Here is a 22,400-nt window from a genome sequence, read left to right as displayed (position 1 = left end):
ACCTCCCGACCCGACAGCTATGTTCAGTTTCTGCTGGTCTCCTTGTTGGCCCTCTTTTTCGCCGTGTTCGGATTGGAGGTGGAGCCTTTATAGTTGCTCACCCTCGACTGTGGAATGATCTCCCCCCGGCCTTGAACAGTCTTTTAATCATCTGGCTTTCAGGAAATTGTTGAAAACCTACCTATTTCAATAAATTTGCTACTGTGCCTTCTTCATTTCTCTTTTTCTTAGCACCATGATACCTTGGTGAATGTGCACTCAATACATTACATTAACACAACATAACATACAATCATTATAGTCTTGGAGTATCATCTGCAAGCCACATCCGGCTCCCATTTTCAATTTGCAGTTTACCAGTTCATCATTGAGGTATTGCAGACGTAATACGAATAACTGTTTAGGGATTCGAGTATAATGTAAAATGCACATACATGAAGGTGGCACAGTGCTGCGTGGTGAGGAATCTGCTGCATGTTTATATATACTTTCTTTTAAAAGTCTGCCTCACCGCCCACCACCTTCCTACTCCTCTACCCCGAAAAATACATATACATTTATATGTATATGAAGTTGGTCGATTTGTACAATAAGTGCACAGCCAAAAAGCAGACTTTCAAAAGAAAGTATTTTGAAACACGGAATACCGATGAGAAACAGTGCTATTATGCACTAAAGCGATCCAACATTGTATTTCCCTTGAATCTTGCTTTTGATTATAGCCAAATGTTATTCAGTTATGCATAGCACTCATTGCACATTTTCATTTCGACATTTTCTATACTGTATATCATTCAAGAAATATTAGCTAAACAAGAAAAAGCGCCATTATGGAGATGGTCCAAGAATACAATTATAATTGTTCTTTTATAACGCGCTGCGCTGCCTTGTCTTGCTTCCAAGACACACGCGTTGCCCCTGAGCTATCCTTCCTAGATAATCGTTCTGCCCATGGTGTAGGTCCCAGAAAGTGCTCCATAAGCTGAAAGAACATATATCTGACTTTGCATCATTAAAGGATCCTGGGTCAAGGTAATGGACACGCTCAATTGTGAACCAACTCAAGATACTCAATGCAGCACTATTTAAAGGCTTTCAAGACGAGAAGGAAAATCAAACATCAATTACACCCTACAGTGCCAGCCCTGCATGGGTATTTCTTGAAAGGCTCATGATTTCTTCCATGTGGCTAGAATACCGCCAACCGCAGCATTAGACTCAAGTGTAAGAAATAGGACGCGTGAACATCTCCCCGAACCAGCACATCTGCTGCAAAGACGCCAGTGCAAACTGCAGGCCACCATCTTGAATCATGGCGGCACGGCTCAGCCTTTCATACTACCAGGTGTGGTAATGGTAACACCTGTTGTTTCCAGCACAAGAAAGGCACAAGACTGTGATAGTCAGGGATGTAAATAGACATTATTATTACTATCATTTATAAATTAACGTAGTTCTAAAAATAACAATGCTGTTCTACGGCCTTGTACTATATCCTGCATGTCGTTCTAGTAGATAGAACATTTGCTATAAATACACAAATGCTTTTACACTAGACGATCTTTGCCATATAGGGCATTTCTGTGATACAGGAAGGTATTTTTGTTTTTGTTTACTATTGGAGAAAAGTCCATCTCCTTCCAGTGTCAGCTGCCAAATTAGTATCAATACAAATCTGGGTGCAGGATAAATATGTGTAAATGCCTATTTGCCAGTTAAAACAACAGCTCCAGCGATGAAGTTGATACTCGTAAAGCACACTTATAAAACTCTGTAAAACGTATCCTCAAGTTGAATGCGAACGTTAATATATTGCAGACAGAACGTACAGAAAAAAAATACACACATCAGAAATTCAAACCAAAAATGTGCAACTCTTAACATAAAAAAAAACTCAAAGAATACTCGTGTAGGAATGCCGTCACTTTTCATTTTTTTTTTGTTAAAAACAATATATTGAATTTAATTGTTTAGTAAAGCAAGCATCACATAATGCTTCAAAATTTTAAAATTCAGGGATAAAAGTTTACATCCAAAAAGTTGGAAAATTGTGCTTTCAAACAGTATATTGTTTATGGTCCAGAGTCCACTATTGTCTCTGCCCGCAGGATGATGGCCAGATGTCTATTTGCACTGCATATAAGTGCACAGTAACTATGCAGTTCGATCAGGTGCAGGCCCTCCTTCAGGATTCCAAACTGATGTGCTTCACTTCATGTTGCAAAGGAACCTGCTTTACTCTCCTTTTTGGGGGAAAAAAAGGGTGATTGGATGTTCCAGGTTCCCTATTGAAAACTGCATCTTCCATTACACATCCCACTTCTCTGTAAGTGGAAACTGGTGTGGCTAGACAAGTCAGCACTGTAGTCCGGCCCCTTTGTGGGCAGCAGCTTTGCAGGGGCCGGGGGGCCATCCGAAGTTTCAGCCTCCTGACAAGGAAAGCCGAGAAGAACCGTGGAGCGGTGGGGTAGTAACAAAAGGCTACTCTGGTGTGAGGGATCTCCATCGTTCTTTCAACTCCACAGGCAGACATTGCTACTGGATTGACAGGTTGAGCCTGTGCCTGCGGGAGAAAGGTAAAGTTTCCCATTGGGGCAAACGCAGAGCTCGTAGACAGTCTGTCGCGAATTGGAGGAGCTGGCCATGGACGGCGAGAAGGATCCATGTGGTAGATTTCCTAGTCGGATGTTGTCTGCATTTAGAAATATCTGAAAGAGAAGGATATGCAGTTACAGAACTGTTTGGCCGGTAAATCTGCACATCTGGCATAGTTAAGTCATAGTAATGGTTATCCAGTGCAGTCCGGTGACATCATTGGAAAGATATACTGTTCAAATAACATCACATATTGCATGAAGCTGTTTGCAAGATCAAGTATCGGAGAATTTCAGACATTCATAATCTCATATTTGACCATTTTTATGGATTCTGCATATGAAGATGATTACGCTTCCCAGACTATGAAAGATACATGAAAATACATTGTTGTTCAAGTTGTGTGATTGATTCCTCTACTGAAAAGCATCACAAAGTAATATGTGTGTCTAAAGATCAAAATGTATTTATGTATACTCGGCTCATGTGGGCATTGCGTAAACCAGAAATGCTGTATATGATGCAAACAGAAGCAGCCCCAATTATGGATGGTTTAGCAGAATTGCTTAAACTATGTAGTTAGTGATTGGGTGTTCAAGTTGTCGAGTGTGAAGATATGAACAATAGCCACCATAAGAAAATGGCAAACACACATAAACTGTACATCACGTATGTAAGCCAGCAATTAACTACTGGGATTTGACATTGGGCTTGCATGGGGCAGATAGTTATGCGGGTCTGGTAGCAAGAGATCTGGGAGGCACCCATTTAATGGCTACCTGGTATAATGTCAGTCTGGTCTTGCATTCCTCCACTGACTGAATTGGCTTGGTGTTGGTCACGACTGCCATCCAGCTGTGAAGGGGCCAGTATGATGGAGGTAGAAAAGGTGGGACATGGGAAAGAGATGTGGATGAAGGCTAGAGAGCAGAGAGCATCAGAAGAAGAGAAGAGAGAAAGGGATTCACCCTGACAGCGGGGGACAGAACATTGAATGATTCTGCACAGAGGCCCAAGGCTGGAGAAGCATGTGAGTGAGAGTAGACTCGAGTGGTAAACTAGAGTAGATTATAGTAGTAGTGCAGTCTTTGGGAAACCGGCTGGAGAAACACGATTTAGCAGAGTGCTGAGTGAGGTTTCAGTGGATAGTCCAGATAATAACATGCCTGATGTTTCTCGACTGTGGGAGTGATAATAAAGTATAGGTTGCCTTCTCTGTGTAAGATTACCCAAAGTGTTCAGGCCTTGAGTGATGGTGTAAGAAGGTCATAAAGAAAAGAGATAGGAAATGGAGGGTTGGGTTGGCATTCGAGACCAGGAGAAACCAGGCATAATGTTTGGCTAGGTTAGCATCTCACAATGGAATTCAAAGTAATTCTGTATAGCAAAGAGGCCGTTGGTGATGTGCTCAGAGATTGCAGAGTTGAAAGAGGCAAAGGAGATTTAGTTCTGTGTTGCATCAGAAAATGGTGTTGAGATACATGGAAAGAGGAAATGAGTTTGCCAAGAGAGGAGATGAATAGAGTAAAGAACAGTGGGCCCAACACATATGCTTGTGGAATGAGCACAAGGGGTAAAATGGAGTGGAGATTTTAGAGTTCACAATATGGAGAACCAGCAGTCAGGAGACATAAAGCAAGCCATTTCAGCACAGTGTCTTTGAATACATGGGAGGATCGATTTTGGAGGAGGGAGTTATCATATATACTGTAGAATGTAGCAGATAGATCAAGTAGAATGAGGAGGCGGCAGGGATGTCATTTCAACAAAATGCCAGGGACAGCCGAAGTGACATCACACGACCTTTGACCTCTGATAACATCACAGGAAGTGAGGTAATTTGACCCCACCCCAAACTGGAATTCCAGGAATCTATGGACCACAACGAAAAATATGCTTACGATATCACTATAATGTGATATATATTTCATACAAGAATGGATCACCAGGTGTATCATTAATATCAGTATGTATAGGTCAATATTGCCACATTACTGTGAATGCAGACGTCCAAGCGCAAATTATAATGATGTGCTATTATATAGCACTTACACTTAAGCACGTTATATAGATCAAATGTACATACAATATCACCCAACCTGTATTGGTACTCATTTATCAACCTCAGAAGGATGAAAGGCTGAGTTGGCATTGCTGGGATTCGAACCTGCAGTTCACACACACATTGCAGCAGCAAGTGACCAACCCTCTGAGCTATCTTACTGACTATAGCTATTTTACCGGCTACAGTAAAATGAGCAATTACATGTCTGAATGTTCTCAAAGTCAGAAATCAAAATACACTCTGTAGTGGAACCCAATAAACTGGTAACTGAGATTTCACAGCAGGCCACTTCATCTGCACATCTGGTTCAACCTTGGCCACATATCTAGCCTGCGTAGATCTACTTTTCAGGCTTCTGAGGTTGGCAAAATACATACCATTGGGAGGGTTCATAACTGAGATTACAGAATTTAGTAGCGCAGGGAAGGCAGCGCACTCACACGGTATCCCATACTCTGGGAACTTGTTACCTCATACATGCAAACAAACATCCTGAACAGCATTCCCTTGAGATAGGACAGATAGACACAGTGCAACTAAGTATTTATTGTGGCACAATGAAATCAAGGGCCACTTTATGTGCTGTGGTCAAACATTTCTACACTTTACACAGGCTTTTGGGCACAAGGATTTTGTCAAGGGACCAAGGAAACCGAGATGGAATGTCTTGTGATGATTGTAACAGACACAATCGCAGAAATAAAACATGCTTTAACTTTAACTTGCGAAAAGCTAAATACATAGTCCGAAATGTATGCTTATTCTATTCTAAATGTTTTTGGAAATTTTGTGTCTGCATTGTGAATTTGAGGTGTTTAGGAACAGACTAATTCAGTGATTCAACCCCTGAAATGTAACTGAAATAGACCTTTAATGAGTCTATCAATCATTGAATAGCATTCCAGAAAGGCACATTATTTGTTATTCGTATTCTTTCTTATTTAGGGTCACTCGCTCAAAGTGCTACACTTGTGGAACACTCTTTTTTTTTTTTTTAAGAGGCTTGAACAAGGAAACGAGCCACTCCAGAAATACAGAGCCACATGGCACTGGCCACAGCCCAGGAGCTTCCATTTAAAAATAAAACCAAAAACATTTTTTTGGGGTTTGCAAAGGAGACCACAGAGGTAGCAAGGGAGACCTCAGGTGTGACCCCTGGTGACCCCAGATAATCTTCTTAAGTGGAGTGTCTGCACAACGATTTGTTTTCAGGTAGTTTAAAATGTGGGTTAGACATGGGGATGTGTGTTTATCTTATGTTCTGTTTGTTGGTCTGTTCTGTATGCAGTTCTTGGTAACTGTAATTTAGGTTACGGCTGGGATGTTGACAGAATGTTGGTTTATTTTGATACACCTTTATTTTGTAGATGTAGGTTGATGATATAGATGATATATTTTCTCATTGAATAGAAGGTGTAATAGCCCAATACCAGTATGCTCTTTATTGTGTTGTATTTTTGATTAATGGAAAATGAAATAAAGAGTTTTAAAAAAGAAATAAAGGAATTTAGATTGGTAAAACAGAAGGGATGTGAGTATTTAACTGATGGCATCAGACATAGGCTCAATCTAGGTACTTGCACATATTTAGACCACCCTTACGTTTCTACATATGTGATTTTAGCATTTTAGAATAGTTCATAACAATGGGTACATTGTGAGGAATAGTCCACAGCTACACATACATCATATTACAACTTTTGAAGCTTTCATTTGTTGTAATTTGGTAAAAGATGATATCTGAATTATAAGTATGAAAGAGTGAGAGATAGACGAGACAAATGCCCCGAGGAGTCGAATCCCACCACCGAGGGCGAGATTTAAGGGAGAAGGAGAGTTAAATGGCAATAGAGGAAAAAGTGAGTCTCACAGCAGGGGCAGAAGCAAGGCGCAGCGGCATCATGATGAGAAGCATAGAGTCCAGCATACAGACAGCACCGGCTTTGCAAGCACAGGGTCTGAGATTGAAGGACCATCCATAAACTGGAAGAAAACTGTGCCCGTGTGCCAGAGTTCCACTTTGGCCCCTGGTGAGTGAAGGGCAGATGTCCCCAGTGATGTCATCAGTGAAGTAATCTGTGATGTCATCATTGCGGTTATAGGCTGTGCAACGGGGGGCAAAACTAAGGTGTCTTTAGCAGACTTTCAGGGGTTTTGTTGTGTTACGTTCTTACCTAAACTTCTGTGCAAATGAAGTTTTTGTTTATATATATGCTTTCCATGTAAATGACACAATAGAAACATCCTTACTGAGTAATACATTAAATTAAAAAATGAAAACTACGAAAGTGAGATATTCTTAAAGACCATCTTTTGTGCTCAACTAGCAGTTCCAAAAAATAGAACATCATGATCTAGTAATGAGCATGAACGTTAGCCCACACAATGGGCCTCATCACAACTTTGGTGCTAGACTTGCCGGTAAAACCGGCAGGCTGCCACCAAACTTGCAAATATGTCCAGCACCCTCAAATGGACAATTACCGGATCATTACAGCCCCACCAGACACGGTAATTGCCCATTTGCGTGTGCCGGAATGAAATGCTCCCCATTCCCATTTGAGCCCTATAGGGCTCAATGGGAATGCGGAGGTCGGGTACACCAGCACCATTCAGAATGGTGCCGGTGTATCCGACATGCTCTGATCGCGGGTGCCCGTACACCCACCCTATTATTCAACCAGACCAGGTCAGACCGGGCGGGAAGTCAACCACGAGCAGAACTCATAGTTTGCCGTTCCGGTAACAATGGTTCCAGCAAGCTTACCGGTACCATAGTTACCGGACAGGCAAATTTATAATGAGGCCTCGGACCAGCAAACTTAGAATGAGGCCTTGAACAGCCAGGTATCAAGCAGCAACACGACACCAGGTGCTTCTCCTGTTGCGTGCCACAAACAACATGTCCAGTGAAGCAATGTCATATGACTTGTATAATGGTGGGACGAAAACTCCATTTTAGCAACCTGTGCATATAAATTAAGACATTGACCATTAGAAAGGGAAGTTAGCTTTCGATTAAAGAATACATAATTGGAGCAAGTAGGCCACTAGAACAGTGGGTGAAAAGGCACACACTTTTAAATACTACCTAGGAGTTCAATTCGATACTTGGAGGCATGTTCAAGCAGAAAAACGAATTCATTTCATTGCCATGTTATCTTAAAGTGGATGTTTGGACAGGTACTTGGCAAACATGCATCAATTGTGTCTTTAAAGACTCTGAGAGGTGCACAAATAGGTGTACGTCCGTTTGAATTGGATGTGTTTCTTACATTTTCTGAAACAACTGCATGGGGTCAATTTGTAGAACCCTCAGTATTTTTTGTAACTACATTTTGACCTCAGCAAAAATTCTGGACTTAAGATGCAATACCAACAAAGTTCAACAAAGATTGCAAGGTCAGCACACACTTTGCACCTCTGTGCTTTATCAAGAATGAGATGCATTTTTGAAGCTGTATCACATTTGGTGCTTTGTGCAGAAAACAAATGAATGACTAATCTGCGTTCAAATGAAGACCCTTTGGTGAAAGGTGGTCTCTCAGTATGTTTGTAATGTGACAGATGCGCGAGGACTGCTATAGTCTCCATTTGATCGGCCACTCAACTCCGTTTACAGGCAAAAATGGACAAAATGCAGCTACCAAACAAAAATATGTCATGTGTTCTATGCACAAAGAATCAGATATAATCACAGTCGAAGAACGCATATAAGCCTTTAGAAAGTTTGAAAGCATGAAACACATGTGGCTTTTCATTCTTCTTACTGTTTGTAATTTGGGCCTTACAATAATCCCAATAACTGTACATTTCGTCCTGTCTCTTTGCATGACCCCCCTAGTTATTTGCATATTTCAGGTTACTTTGGTTTTCACCCTAAGTTACCAGGGGAATCCAGACGTGGGCCGCGAGAGAGGCACAGCTCCACCCTACTGATGATGCCCAACTAGGCTGAAACACGTGTCTGGGGTTGCTGTTGGTACTCTTGTTCAGAGGAGAATTGCCTAGCATTTTGGTGCTGGACTGCCCCAGGGCAGGACAAAGACTGATATGTTTGGGATATTTCTCCTCTGTGAAGGATAGTGAGCTAAAGACTCTGGGTAAGGCTCATGTAACCAGGTCTAATGTCTGGCAGAGAGTCTCCCAGGACCCCCCTTGTTCTTTGCATGGCATACTGAATGGAAACAAATGTATGCACCGCAACAGAGATAAACACAAATATTGCACACAGGTATATGTTACTACTTACTATAAAACAGCCGAACAAGATTTAACATGCCAGTACAAGATTCTTATGGTGACGGTGTGATGACTGTTTGAGCCGAAAGACATGGTACCTAATTTCTTTCAGAGAGATGCAAGAATCCCTGATTTGGCTCACACTTGATTGCAGCCCCATTAAATTAAAACTTAAATAATCGTTGCCACAAACAAAATTAGAGGAGAAGCACATCCAGAAAGTCAAAATCCTTGTCATTATCATAGGATAGCTAACTTTTTAAGTTAATCAAAGACCCACCACACACAGCTGGTCCCATTCTTTGCCTAAGTTTCAGCAAATGTCCCTCTGTTTGGATACCTTTCTTGGACACCTCTGACTATCACAACAAATCACAACAGACTAGACATGTCTTTATTCAATTGACAGAAAAAATCATCCCCCTGAAAAATAATCTCAAAACTAATCCTTTAGGCTCCTATGAAATTGCTCAGATTGCTGAATAAAGGTGTTGAGACTGCCGGTGTTCCATGAGTAATTGCACATTCATAAATAGGCCAGGAGTTGTCTTCTATTACTCCTTGACTTCTGTGCAGCATTTTCAAAGGTCGAACATTGGACATTCCTGATCACTCTGTCCACTATATAGGCCTATGTGGAACCATTAGCGTAAACTGAATATTGAGTGTTTCCCCGTAGCCTATTCAGTGCAGTGTAAGCCATGGTATGATTGGATGTCTTTTCAACTTGTGAGTGGCGGTATTCCGGCCTCTCCAATTATGTCATGGCAAAGTCATATTTCTATTTGCAAATAAACTGAAACCTTCTTGAGTATGTCTTCGCTGATGCATCTTTGTAATGTAAGGACGGTAGGCAAGGGAATTGCAGCACTGTGGGGTCCGTCTCATTTGAACTCTGAGTCGTTGTCTAAGTTTAAGTGTGAAGGATGAATGAAAGGTGAATCTGTGACTCAGAAAGAGGGATCTTAATTCACCAAAATGCCTGGGCTAGTGGTGGTGACATCACATGAATTTACAACATCACAGGAAGTGTCGCATGCTGACCTTTGAACCTGATGACATCCTACCAAGTTATATTATATGATCTTGTTGTGATAATAATTACCTATTTAAGTGTAAGAGTAGCATAACAACACCGGCTATTTTAATTTCTAACCATGTATTAACTATTGTGATGCCTAAATACGCCCAGGTTTCCCCACAATATTCTAAGACACATGCAGAGAACTATCAGAGGCCATTAGCATGTGTTCCGTATGCCACTACAGCCGCATGTGGCTTGTTACTTCTATCTCATAACAGTTGAGCGATCACATGCTAGACATAGTCATCATGCGCTTAATGCAGCCTCACATACCCAGGCACTAGTATAACATGATAATTGCCGGGTCACATAGCCACGCAGTGTACTTTTATGCCAGGCAAATCCTCATATGCTGTGCTTAGTAAATATATGCATCGTGAAGCCTCAGAATCCCAAGTGCTGTTAGTACGAGCAAGTGAGGCCTTGATTGTCTAAGTACTGACTTTTTATGCCAAATAAAACCTTATGTGGCAGGTATATTCATCACATGTAACATTCACATGTAAGCTACAGCTTCATATCTCCAGCTGATTTTATTGCATTTCAAGTAGAGGCACATTTGCCCAGACACAGCCTTCTGCCACTGGGACATCCATGTCTCCCAGCATGGGCAGATTTGAGAAAAATGGCCCGTCTGGTAGTCAAGAATGTCAAAGAGGGCCCGGAATGCAAAGCGTGTGAAGGCAAGCAGTTGAAGGCTTGGGTGTGATGAGGGCAAACGTAAGGGAAAATGGTTCTGCTTGTTTTATGAAAAACACAATTGAATGCCTTTCATGTGCTCTCTGTTTGGAACATATAACCCTATAACGAAAATAGGGTATTGCCCAGGATCACACAATTTGGTCAAGCAAAGAAGCCATGATTTGAGAACAGCTGTCCTCCTTTTAGAGTCTCCAATTTAACAAGTAGTCCACATTTACATCAACATATCAATATGTCCGCATTGATTTCTGTCATGAACATAATCAGTTGCTTCTGTTTAATAAAGTAGATTCGCAAAGCACCAAACCACATTCTAGATCAAACTGAAAAAAAAATAGTTATCAAATTGGGTTGGTAGAAGAAGTAGGATTTATCATCTTTTGGTACACAGCTAGCTAATGTCATTTTATGTGTTTTTACCATTGCAATTAAGAGATATTGATGCTATCCAAATTACAGTATGTAGTTTTTAAGGATATAAGTCAGTGTCCGCTCTTTGAATTCAAACTTATGAAGGGCTGTACAGTTAACTTGCTTACGTGCTTTTAAGTCACTGAGCTATCAGCATTGCTTTCTATATACTGTATGGAAAGAGGGTCATTTTAAGTGCATACATATAAAAATGCCACAGATAAGACAAAAGTCACTCTTGTGCACACATACTCGTGGACATTATACAAACAAATAAAGCTCCCTGAGCAACAGTAATTGTGAAGATGCCATTGCAAGTGCTATTGTGGAAAATGTCCACATTTCTTATATCAAAATATACACCTCATAGGCCTGAAGGAATTTTGTGGGGTGCTATCTTCCACGGATCATAAACTTGTAATTTTGAAAATATTATTGGGATTGCGTGCACTAAAACTGCTAAAAAGTGGAGGTCGGATAGCACAGGGGCAACGTGTTTGTCTTGGAAGCAAGGCGCAACCAAGTTCGATTCCCGATCCCGCGCGAAGAAATCACTCGCTGGTATTAAACGCGTTATAAATTAACAATCTTTTTTTGTTTGCTTTAAAACGCCATTTTTATAGGCATGGCTGTGTTTGTTTGGTGGTTCTCCACGTGAGCACCTACATACACTGGGTTCGGATTTGAGCCACCCAAATCTTCAGACAGAGAATCAGGCACTGCAAGGTTACACCATTGTCTTCTCTACAGTACAGAACAGTTAGATCCCGGGAGGCAAATGTGCTATTTGCAGATACAGTTGGGTTTGCTTCACTGGATGCTACACATCACCATTTAATATATGTGGTTGGAATGGTTGCTTAAGATGCAGAGGGATTCGAAATACAAGGTAATCATGTACTGAGTCCCTGAAATGCTTAATCTTTAGGGGTTATTTGCAAAGGAATTAGAAGCATGACACTCAGTTTGTTGGAAACTTCTACTAGCCCTCCTAAACTGGCTTCATCAGTGGCAGCTACAAGAACAAGCGTGTGCCACAGTGAGATAAATTGGTCTGAGCATTCTGTGCCATATTATACCACATACATATAGATTTTAATGGATCCCACGATCAGTCCCAAAAAAAAAACAGTCTTTAGCTGAATCCGGCACTACTCACTAAATGATAATTTTTGAATGTACGAGCAGCAGAACAAAGGTCTATTGCCCTTAGACTGTAGAGGGAGAAAGAACTGAAAATGGTTAATAAGACCTTAATATGGTCCGCGCTCGAACAAAAAAATGACTTTCACAGTCAGCCAAAACATAAAAAAGGTTTTTATCCAGTTTAGTCTTGAAAAAGTCAAAAAGATATATATGGTTGTCTTAGCCTTCGTTTATTCCAGTTGACAGATTAAAGAGTATGTACAATTGAATTATATATTCATTCAATCCAATGTGTTTCCACCATAATGTAAATTTTACAATTTATTAAGTCCAACCTAATCCCGACACATGTTTCCCCTCCTGTTATCTGGCCGTTCCTCAGAGGTTTAGTGGCAAATGAATACAAAAAATTAAGACAGATCACTCTCTTTTTTGTTTTGTAACGTTGTAAATTATACATTAACACCTAATGAAACAGACAGGTTTTTTTTCCCGGGTCTATCAAGTTGAATCTAACACGGGGCACATTCCCCTTACCTCTGCAGAACCTCTGTTACATGTGCACATTTCATGAAGAATTCTCTGTCTTTTCAATACGAGACACAACAAGTGTCTCAGTACATTCAAAATTGCATCCTCGGACAAACTGGCTTGCCACCTACTCCGAAGGTAATACTGTCTCTCTGTCCACACTAAGAACATCCAAGCCTGCGTCTCTACAGCATCTAGCAACTAAGCAAAACTCTTTAAAACCTGCAAGGAGCTGGCCACATTTGTTGCAGTCTCTACTTCTCCTGTCCCCTCCCAAGCCCTCTGCACAGCTCTGGCTTCTCATTGTATCTCTAAAACCACGGTCATCCTGTCCACCTTCTCATCCCCTTCTCCTTGTCCCTCTTCTCTCTCCGCTAACTCTGGCCTCCCTGCAGCCTCCTCTCCTCCCTCTTTCTCTTCCTGTCCTCTGTTCTCCCCTGATGAGATTTCTAGGCAAGTCCAATCTTTGAAAGTCTAGTCAAAACAGGTTCTTCCCTGTTCTTCCAAAACCATCAAGGGGCATATTGACACTGTCACTCCTGCCCTGGCCGACTTCTGCAATTACTCCTTCGCCAATGGAGCCTTTCCCTCCCCCTGAAGCACTCTCTTGTGCACCTTATTCTGAAGAAACCCACAGCCGACCCTTGCTGGCCGGCTAACTATTGCCCAATCTCTAACACTCCTTTCCTGGGCAAACTCCGGGAAAAGTTTGCCATCTCCCAGCTTAACCCCCACACTGATTCTGTTGGTTGTCTCCATGACCATCAGTCTGGCTTCAGAGCAGCCAGAAGCATGGAAACTGCTCTCCTGAACATTCGTGAAGACCTGCTTTCCAACCTCGACTCTAATCTCCCCTCTGTCCTCATCTGACTAGATCTCTCTGCTGCCTTTCACATAGTCAACCATGCCATTCTGCTCAACCACTTCCATGATAACCTAGGTATCACTGATCAGGCCCTGGCCTGGCTGTCCTCTTTCCTCTTCAACCGACCCTCCCAGGTCCAACTTGGGACTTTCCTTTTGTCTATCTCACTCTGCACTTGTGGTGTTCCCCAGAGGTCTAACCTCTCTCCCTGGCTATTCAACCAATACCTTTCACCCCTTGCCCACCACATTGCTACTCTCTGCTCCAACATTCAGTGCTATGCACATGATACTCAGCTTGTTTTCAGGCTCCCCCTCTGCCACCTCTTCTCCCTCTCTCATCTCTGATTGTCTGTCTGCAATCCAGGAGTGGTGTACCGCCAAAGACCTCTGCCTTAATGCCAGCAAGACTGATATCTTCCTCATCGGCAAACGTGTACCCTCCTTTCCTGTCATTCTCTGGCTGGCCTCCCTTGGCCCGCCTCCTGCCCCTACCTGTGAGGTTAAGAACCTCAGGGTCATCTTTGACTCCACACTTTCCTTTTCTCCACACATCGCCGACGTCGCTAATTAGTCAAAATACCAACTGCACCTCCTCAGAGGTATTCTTCCTTTCCTCTCTTTCCCCCAGAAGCTCACTGTCTCTGCAGCTCTGGTTCTCTCTAGGTTGGGCGACTGCAACAGACTCTTTATAAATCTGCCTGCTACTACTCTCCGCCCTCTGCAACTCATCCAGAACAGAACTGCAAGACTTGTCCTTGACCTCAGGCCCTGGGATGGCATCTTTCCAGCCCTAAAATCTCTTTATTGGCTCCCAGCGGCTGCAAGGATAAAGTTCTAGACCCTCTGCATTGTCCACAAGGCCCTTTGAGGCTTGGGTCCTAAATACCTCAACTCTCCCTTCGGAAATACCTTCCTACTCGAGCTCTTAGCTCCTCCACCTCCAACTACCTCAGGGTCAGTCGCTTCTCCAAGCAACAAGTTGGTGGTAGATCTCTTTCTTGGGCTGGGGCCTCCCTCTGGAACAGCCTCCCTGCCTCTCTGAAACTTGAGGAGAGCCACCTTCAGTTCCGGAAGCACCTCAAAACCTTCCTCTTTACTTCTGCCTTCTCTCTTCCTCTCCCCTGCTGCTCTCTGTCCGCTCCTGCAATGTGCACCTGGCTACCCTTCTGAATCCGGCCCCAGATCCCTGCCCACCCAGCTGTATACCTGCACTGCCTCTTGGCAACACTTGCACTTGGGTCTGTATCTGCAACCCTACAGTCCCCTTATCTTCAATTATTAGACACATGTTGTCTGCGGTTAATTCTTGAGCTTCTGGCCGCACCCCCTGTTCTTGTTTGATCACGTGTTCAGCACTTTTCACTACTCCCCTGCCCCTTGCACTTCCCCCTCCCCTCTACTTGCGTGTTCTCAATGTTACTGGGCCTGGTAAGCAGTGCTCAAGTAGAGGGTACATGCGGGTGGACGGCGTCCACCCACTATTTTCAGAGGGTGGGCGCTGCAGACACGTCGTTCTGAATATTGAGTATGCAGTGGGCTTATTTTCCCATTTATTTAGACTTCATTTCGCTCCAGCGTGCTTCAAAAAACGTCCCAAAAATGTAATGCTTTTCAATCAAATGATGATATGTTATTCGATAAGCCCAGCCAGAGAAGGCTTTCACAACCAGGACCCTGTAGCCTCTGACATTTTGCACACTGGCTGAAATTGTGATTACAATGATCCTGTAAAAAACTCGTCATCATCTGCCCAGTGAACCATTTCCCCACATCTCAACACATTTATGAGGACCCATATTAATCCAATTATAGAAATACTAAGTGTATTTTGGCATATCTCCCCTGGAGTGAGGCATTCACTCTAGAGGAAAACTCTTGATAAACAAGCACTATAACGAGCAGAATATGTGACGAAGTAAGCAGCGTGCCTGTTGTGAATCCTGCAACCTAAACATACAGTGAATGCATTCTCAATGGAATGTGTGCTGCGACTGCAATGATAATGATGTGTTATTTATATAGCGCCTTAATCCAAAGCGCTTTACAGAGCACATATTTACATACAATACATACAATGATGCAGGCAGGTGGTACACAGCCTAAGGCACATAGCGAAGGATCTATCAAGTTTTCTATCAAGTAGCACTAATACTTTTTAGCCCCAAATATGTTAATTCTTCACCACCGTCAGCGAGTCTATTAAGTGACGTGAACATATGTCAATGTCTTAAAGCCTGACGCAGAGTTCTATTCATTTTTATTTTCTATTTTTGCATGCATAAGATATGCCGCACAAGCCCCAAAAGGCTTTAGATTATTCTGTGTTGAGAGATGTAGGAAAAACACAATAGGCCTGATTCACAGAAGCGTTTTATAATGGAACAATCCCATAGAAAACACTCTGTGAATCAGGCCCAATGTAGTTGTGACATGTATTACATAATGTGAAAAACACAAAAACTAAAATGGTAAATAAAAAAATATGTCTGCAGGAGAAGAGGCCCTGGTAGTGTTGGAGTGGAAATTTCACATTATAATTATTGTTTGCCCTATCAAGTGCCTTCTGTGGACGCCTTATGGTGACTCTGAGTGCCAACTTCACAAATGTATTGTTGGCGCCTCGGGGGCAGATGACATCAAATGACATCTGGCAAATGACATCTTGAGCAGGTGTGACACTGCATGCACATTGACCCCTTAAGGGCATTTTAGGAACTGTTGTCATATGACCATAGACCCAGATGGCATCACAGGAATTGACATCACGTCTTCGTATACACAATGAAGAGTTCAATAAACCAAGGTCACAGAGTCAGTAGATGGCCTACACAGGAGCCACCAGCCCCAAATCAAAAGATAGGTTTCATTAACATGGAAAGCCACCCACACTGGGCTGCCCTCATAGGAGGTAATGGGGTTTTTAGAAGAAAGAAGCCACAACACATTGGCACTGAATAACGGCAGGATCAGTGGTATGTGCTCTACTTTTGCCAAATTGAGTTGTGAACCCTCTCCGTGCTGCATGGTCATTGCTGGTTAGTTGGTGGAGCGCTCAGTGTTCTGTGTTAACTGATGTTTTCTCTGGCTTGGATGCACCACAGGAAATGCGGTCTACTGTGGCCACATGTGTGCAGTAGCCGCTAGCAAGCACACAGTGCAACTGATGTCACTTGCGGCGAGGTCACTTCTGACACGGTCACTTCCGGCGAGATCAGTTCCCGTTGCCTATGCTAATGAGTCCCCCCACTTCTCTTTTTAGGACTTGACCCCTGCTGGTAAGAGAGTTGTTATTTCCTCATTTCTTCCCCTCCCTTGCCTCATCGCGGCATAAAACACTTGTTTATGGGTGTGATATAAATAAAATATCATATCATTTCATATATCATATCATAGGGCGTGCACCCCTTGAGCATCAACTCAATTGGCTGATTCGCCATTAGCTCAAGCTTGGAGTTGCTACACTGTTGGTGGCCATATGGAGATGTCAATGACACCCAGATTCATAATCCACTTAACCCATTTGACTGGACATGAGGAGATGACCATGCTAACGGGCCTCGAAAAGGGCGGTGTGTTAGCTGCTAGTTGTGTGATGCCAACAAACAGCCAGGGAAAGTGGTGGAGATGGACACTACGTTAGCATACCAGTTGACAAATCTGTCTGTTGGCAAGAAGCACCTTAAAAAACATAAATATAACACGAATGAATACTATGATGTCATGTTTGTGTAAAAATACACTCATGGTGTGAATGTCATGAGTATGAATAATAAAAGGACATTTCCTTTTCCAATGGTTTCAGCGTTTACAATCATTTCAGAGTATACAAAACAAAAACAGTGTTATTTGCAATGGCTTTTGCGTGTCTGTCTTTCAAAATCCATAGAAACTGAACAGCCACCTCGTACGAAGCAGGAATGACTGCAAGCAAATGAAAATGAGTGCTGTGACAAATGACCATATTTAACAATAGAAGTTCAGTCCTCTTCAGGATTTCCTTGAGTTCACCTCTACAAAATTTACAACCAAGCTGACAAGCGTTGATTCTTTCAGCTGGAAATGGCATTGGTGAACAAAGAGACTCCTCAGTCGTAAAAATACCCTCAATCTTGGCAGACTTTGAAAGAATTGATTAAACCATTGATTTCTCAAGCATCTTGTTTACATTATTAAGATAAACTGGGTCATTTCAGGTCTAAACTGAAAACTTGTCCAATGCCACGAAGGTGATATCAGGTTATCAGTGAGCAGCTGGGGTAAGATTTATGCGGTGGCGACAGAAGGTCCTGCTTCGCCTTATGAAACGGCCCATTCTGCTGTTCTTGAATACAGCGTTTTCACTGCTCTGTCTTTATCAACATGACACAGTGTAAATTAGGTAAGGCATTTTAAATGTTTAGACTTCCAGTTGTAGCCCAGCCCACTTTTTACACTAATATAGCAAGGGGCTGCTAAAAAAATAAATCCTCTAAAATAGGTGATTTCTGTTATAATTTGACTGGTCGGGCATCTTAGTGAGCTAGGCTCTGCGTATTTCTGAATTCTACCTTCAGATCCCAGGTTTGGTGAGGTTGCTAAAGGGAATACCATACAATTGGCTACTAACAGCTTTTATGGCCAATATCTACATACTTAAATGTTGTATAAACAAAAAGAAAATGTCTTGTTTATTTGAGTGAGGCATGTGGCTTCTGACATGTGTGCTCATTAAAAACAAAAAAAGATTAATTTGGATAAATAAAACAACTTAAAATATTATTGTCCAGAGTAAGCTACAGTGGAAAGATGTGATTCTGTAAATGGCACAGAGGCAAATATTCAGCGCGGGTGGGCCAAAACTCTATATCCCTGCCTCCCATGCTCTGTAGCCAAAGGCTGGTGCCCCAGCCTCCCCTTCTCGCCAATGGATGCTCCACACCACTTCCAGTATTTGACTCCTGGCTTTGAGGAGACAAAGGGCTGGGCAGACTAGCAAAGGACAAACAGCTAAGGGCCAACTTCCAACCTTTCCTCCATCCTTGCTGATGGGGCAACACCCACTCTCGAGGTTGCTATCAAGACCCGCGAGGAGGGATGTTGGCCCATGCGCATGATTGGGGCCTCACCCTCAGAGGAGGAAGGGTCTTAAAAAGACCATGGGCCTCATTACGAGTCAGGCGTTAAGGGGTTAACGGCACCATAAACGGCGCCGAGCCTTAACGCCTGATTCTGAGGTCCCTTTGCGCCATGGTGAGTTTAACGCCTGCTTTTTGCAGGCATTAAAATCCATGGCGCTAAGGGACCATGGTGCTAATTACGCCACCGTAATTTACGGTGGCATAATTAGCACCTTCCCCACTCCCATTATGCCCTATGGGGCAAAAATGGGAATGGGGAAGGGTAAAATGGGAAATGGGGATTTACCGCCCCACTCATCTTGGAATGGGGCGGTAAATCCGCCATCCACCATGGTGTAAACGTAGTTTACACCATGGTGGTAAGGGTACGACCCAGGCGGTAACTTACCGCCTGGGTCGTAATGAGGCCCCATGATATTCCCAGCAAATCACAGCACTTTACCAACTTGGACCAGAAACAACAAATTGTTAACTTACCTCACCTACAATCTCATCCGCAAATGAGTCCAAATGACTCTCATAAAAATTCCACCACTACAAAAGTGAAGGTTCTACAAGCGACAAAACCTCTTATTGAGTTACTTTGTGTAGCACATCTGAACGTAGCTCTCCTAAATATTAGATCATTTGTAAAGCATACAGTGGAAGTACATGATTTAATTTTGGAGCACAATGTAGATATTATGTGCGTCACCGAGACGTCGCTCTCAAGACGCCCATGGTCCCATCATAGAGCAAGTGACCCCACCCGGGAATGTCTTTTTTGGGAAACACTGTAAAGAGGGACTGGGCGGTGGAGTCGCCATCATATGTAAAGAGAAGCTGGGGATGTACGAGATTAAAGTTGAATGCGAAGATTGCAATATGTTACACACCAAGTTTATCCCAAACCATAATTTTAGTATTAACTTTGTAATGCTCTCTACGCCTCCGGGAGAATCCATCAAGTTCAATGAACACCTTATTAATGTACTAAACCCCATGCAGAAACCCAACTCTGCCGTAATACGACAGGGGGATTTAAGTCTCTGGAAGGGGCATTCCAAAGACAAAAAACCATTGGAATTAGAGAAACTTCTTAAAAATTACACTATTATCGTTCATAGCTCTGATCTTTCCCACATTAAAGGGAACACCCTAGATTGGGTGGCTAGGGGTAATATCTCATTGAAAGGGATCACAACCACACCCTGTGCATGGTCTGATCATTCCTCTGTTTCAGGTCAGATACAGCTCCCTCACCCACATAGGCAAAAGCATGAACCATCCCATAAGGCGCTGAGTAGGAATTATCGAGCCATTGCAGCTACTGATTTGTCTGACTGTATGGATGCCTTGATGACTAAATCCAATGATTCCGACCATCCTGACACACTCATAGACAACTTCAACAATGGTATGACAATACTGCTAGACAGACTCCCCCCTATGAAACCGAGAAGTACCAGAGATGTACCAAATCATCAAAAATGGTTTTCCCCTGAACTGGCCCAGTTAAAAGCCGGCAAGGGGCATGCTGAGCACATTTGGCTCAAAGACAAAAACATAAAAAATAAGGCGGCATGGAAGTTCAAAGAAAAAGAATATAAAAACAAGATTATTGAAGCCAAAGGCAGCCATTACAACAATCAGATAAATAGGGCTGGAAATCAAACTAAAAAACTTTTTTAAACTTTTTAGATTATGGGGAAAACCTAGAGTACTTAACCGGACCATCATTCTCTTCATTTATCACTTCCATTACCAAGCACGGGTTTCCCGCCTCCAAATTCCCTATCTATCTCTCTCCTGCAATGCAAAATTCACTGTTCCATACACTGATGAAGCCTTCACTAACTTTAATGCCTCTTGTTACATTTCCTTTCACTTCCCTTTTACTACATGCACAACTAAATCCTCCCCTCAACGGTATTTTTTCCCAGGGACATAGTTTTTGTTTTCTGTATATTAATAATCATGTTGTTCCTAGCAGCATAGTGGGTCAAAGCATCCAGGGAACCCTGGAGTCCAATCAGTGTTTGGTTGAACAATATAATATAGTTTGCATTGGAAAGCCATGATACATGCCCCCTGTTACTTGTAGGTGGAACATTTTGGATTCAGCAAAGAATTTGGGCCAAGTCAGCTCTGTGTAAATAGTACATTAAAAGAGCAAGGACACAGCCTTGTTTCAATCCTCGGTTTGTACAATAATAATTTGTATGTAGCCCAGCACAGTTTAATCGAACTGTGAATGAGGTGTCAGCATATAATTGCTGGATGAAAAATAATAGTGGTGGATTTATCCCCCAATCCGTACCCTTCCTCCTAAGTAAAAGGCAAGATACAAAATTGAACGCTTTGCTGAAATCGATGTAACAGCAATGCAAATTAGATCTAAATTTGTTGCTAGTTTCAGCAATCAAATATTGGAGGGTGCAGATATTGGGTGAGCATATTATAAGCTTTTAGGAAACCGGTCTGACGTGGACTTAAAAGGTCATTCTTTTCAATCCAGCTGGTAAGTTCTCTTAAGAGAACTGTTCTGAAGATTTTTTGACTGGAGTCGATCACAGCCAGGAGACGATAGTTGGTGGGATCCAATCTATCACCCCTTTTAAAATCGGCACCAGCGCAGATCTGCACCAACTGGCCGGTATCATGCCAGTTTGTTCTATATACATATATAGTTGTGTTCATATTTTAGCCCATAGAACGGGTTTCGCGTTCATCACAATGTTTGGTCTGCCGTCAGGTCCCAGGGCATGAAAGCTCTCCAGTTTAGTGATGATATTCATTAAAGTGTCTTCCTCTATGTCTAAATGAATGAATTCTAGGTCTGCGTATTCCAAGGTCTCTTATGAATATGCATAGGTACATTCATTATAATATTCACTATTATATGCACACCATGTGTCCTCAGACACTATGTTTTGGTCAACAGGGGAGAAGCTTCTTTTATAATCATTAAAATGGGGCCAACATTTTTGACTATTGTGTGTTTTAAGCCACCCAAACAGTAATGTCCAACTTGCAGTGGTAGTGGTACTTTTATGCTGCTTTATACAGTTTTTATATTGGGTGGCACATTTTTTTTATAAAAACCTGTTTCTCACTCTCACTCGCGAAAAAGAAAGGGTTCTCATAATTAATGCCTGTGTTTTGCAATGTGCTTGTTTTTGTCCCACCACTAAGAGATCAAAAAGGGACTTGCCCGTAATATCATTGTAATTTACCATTTGTTTCCATTTTTACTAATGCTGTGTGCTCTCGTATGGATCATGTGTTCGAAATCCCTCACCTCTTAAACCCTCATAGATCTCCTCTACTCTTTCTAACAACTAGTCCTCTACGTAGCTCTGAAGAATTCAACATTTAATACCTTCACAATTGCCTTTATTCCCCTCACCTGCTCACTTTTCTCCACCACTTCTACCATCCTCTCCGGTGACAATGTCATCATTTACCCCCACTGCTAACCCTGATGAGATTATTGACCTTCTCTGCAGTGATAACCCTTCATGTGCCCTCATCAACTCTCAATCCCCACACATAGTGAAACTCATAGCTCCCTGCACTGTTCCATATCTTACTTATCTATTCAACTCCTCTCTTGACAGTGCCATGTGCCTCTCACCCTACAAGTTTGCTACTGTATCAC

General features: G+C 42.4%; 1 protein-coding gene across 4 annotated transcripts in view; it reads right to left on the bottom strand.

Annotated features, from left to right (window-relative positions):
• Positions 1-1,403: 1,403 nt before the first annotated feature.
• Positions 1,404-22,400, bottom strand: part of SGCZ (sarcoglycan zeta) — a 6,780,780-nt gene continuing 6,759,783 nt past the window's right edge. For all 4 annotated transcript variants that reach the window (XM_069631598.1, XM_069631597.1, XM_069631596.1 and 1 more), the window contains one exon: positions 1,404-2,708. In XM_069631598.1, coding sequence (XP_069487699.1) covers positions 2,514-2,708 — 195 coding nt within the window. In that variant the 3' untranslated portion in view covers positions 1,404-2,513. The remainder of the gene's footprint in view (positions 2,709-22,400) is intronic.

The sequence above is a fragment of the Ambystoma mexicanum genome, chromosome 6q (assembly GCF_040938575.1).
Source record: "Ambystoma mexicanum isolate Mex_15411 chromosome 6q, UKY_AmexF1_1, whole genome shotgun sequence".
Taxonomy (NCBI): domain Eukaryota; kingdom Metazoa; phylum Chordata; class Amphibia; order Caudata; family Ambystomatidae; genus Ambystoma; species Ambystoma mexicanum.
Note: the sequence above shows the minus strand (reverse complement) of the source record. Positions and strands in the feature narration are given on the sequence as shown.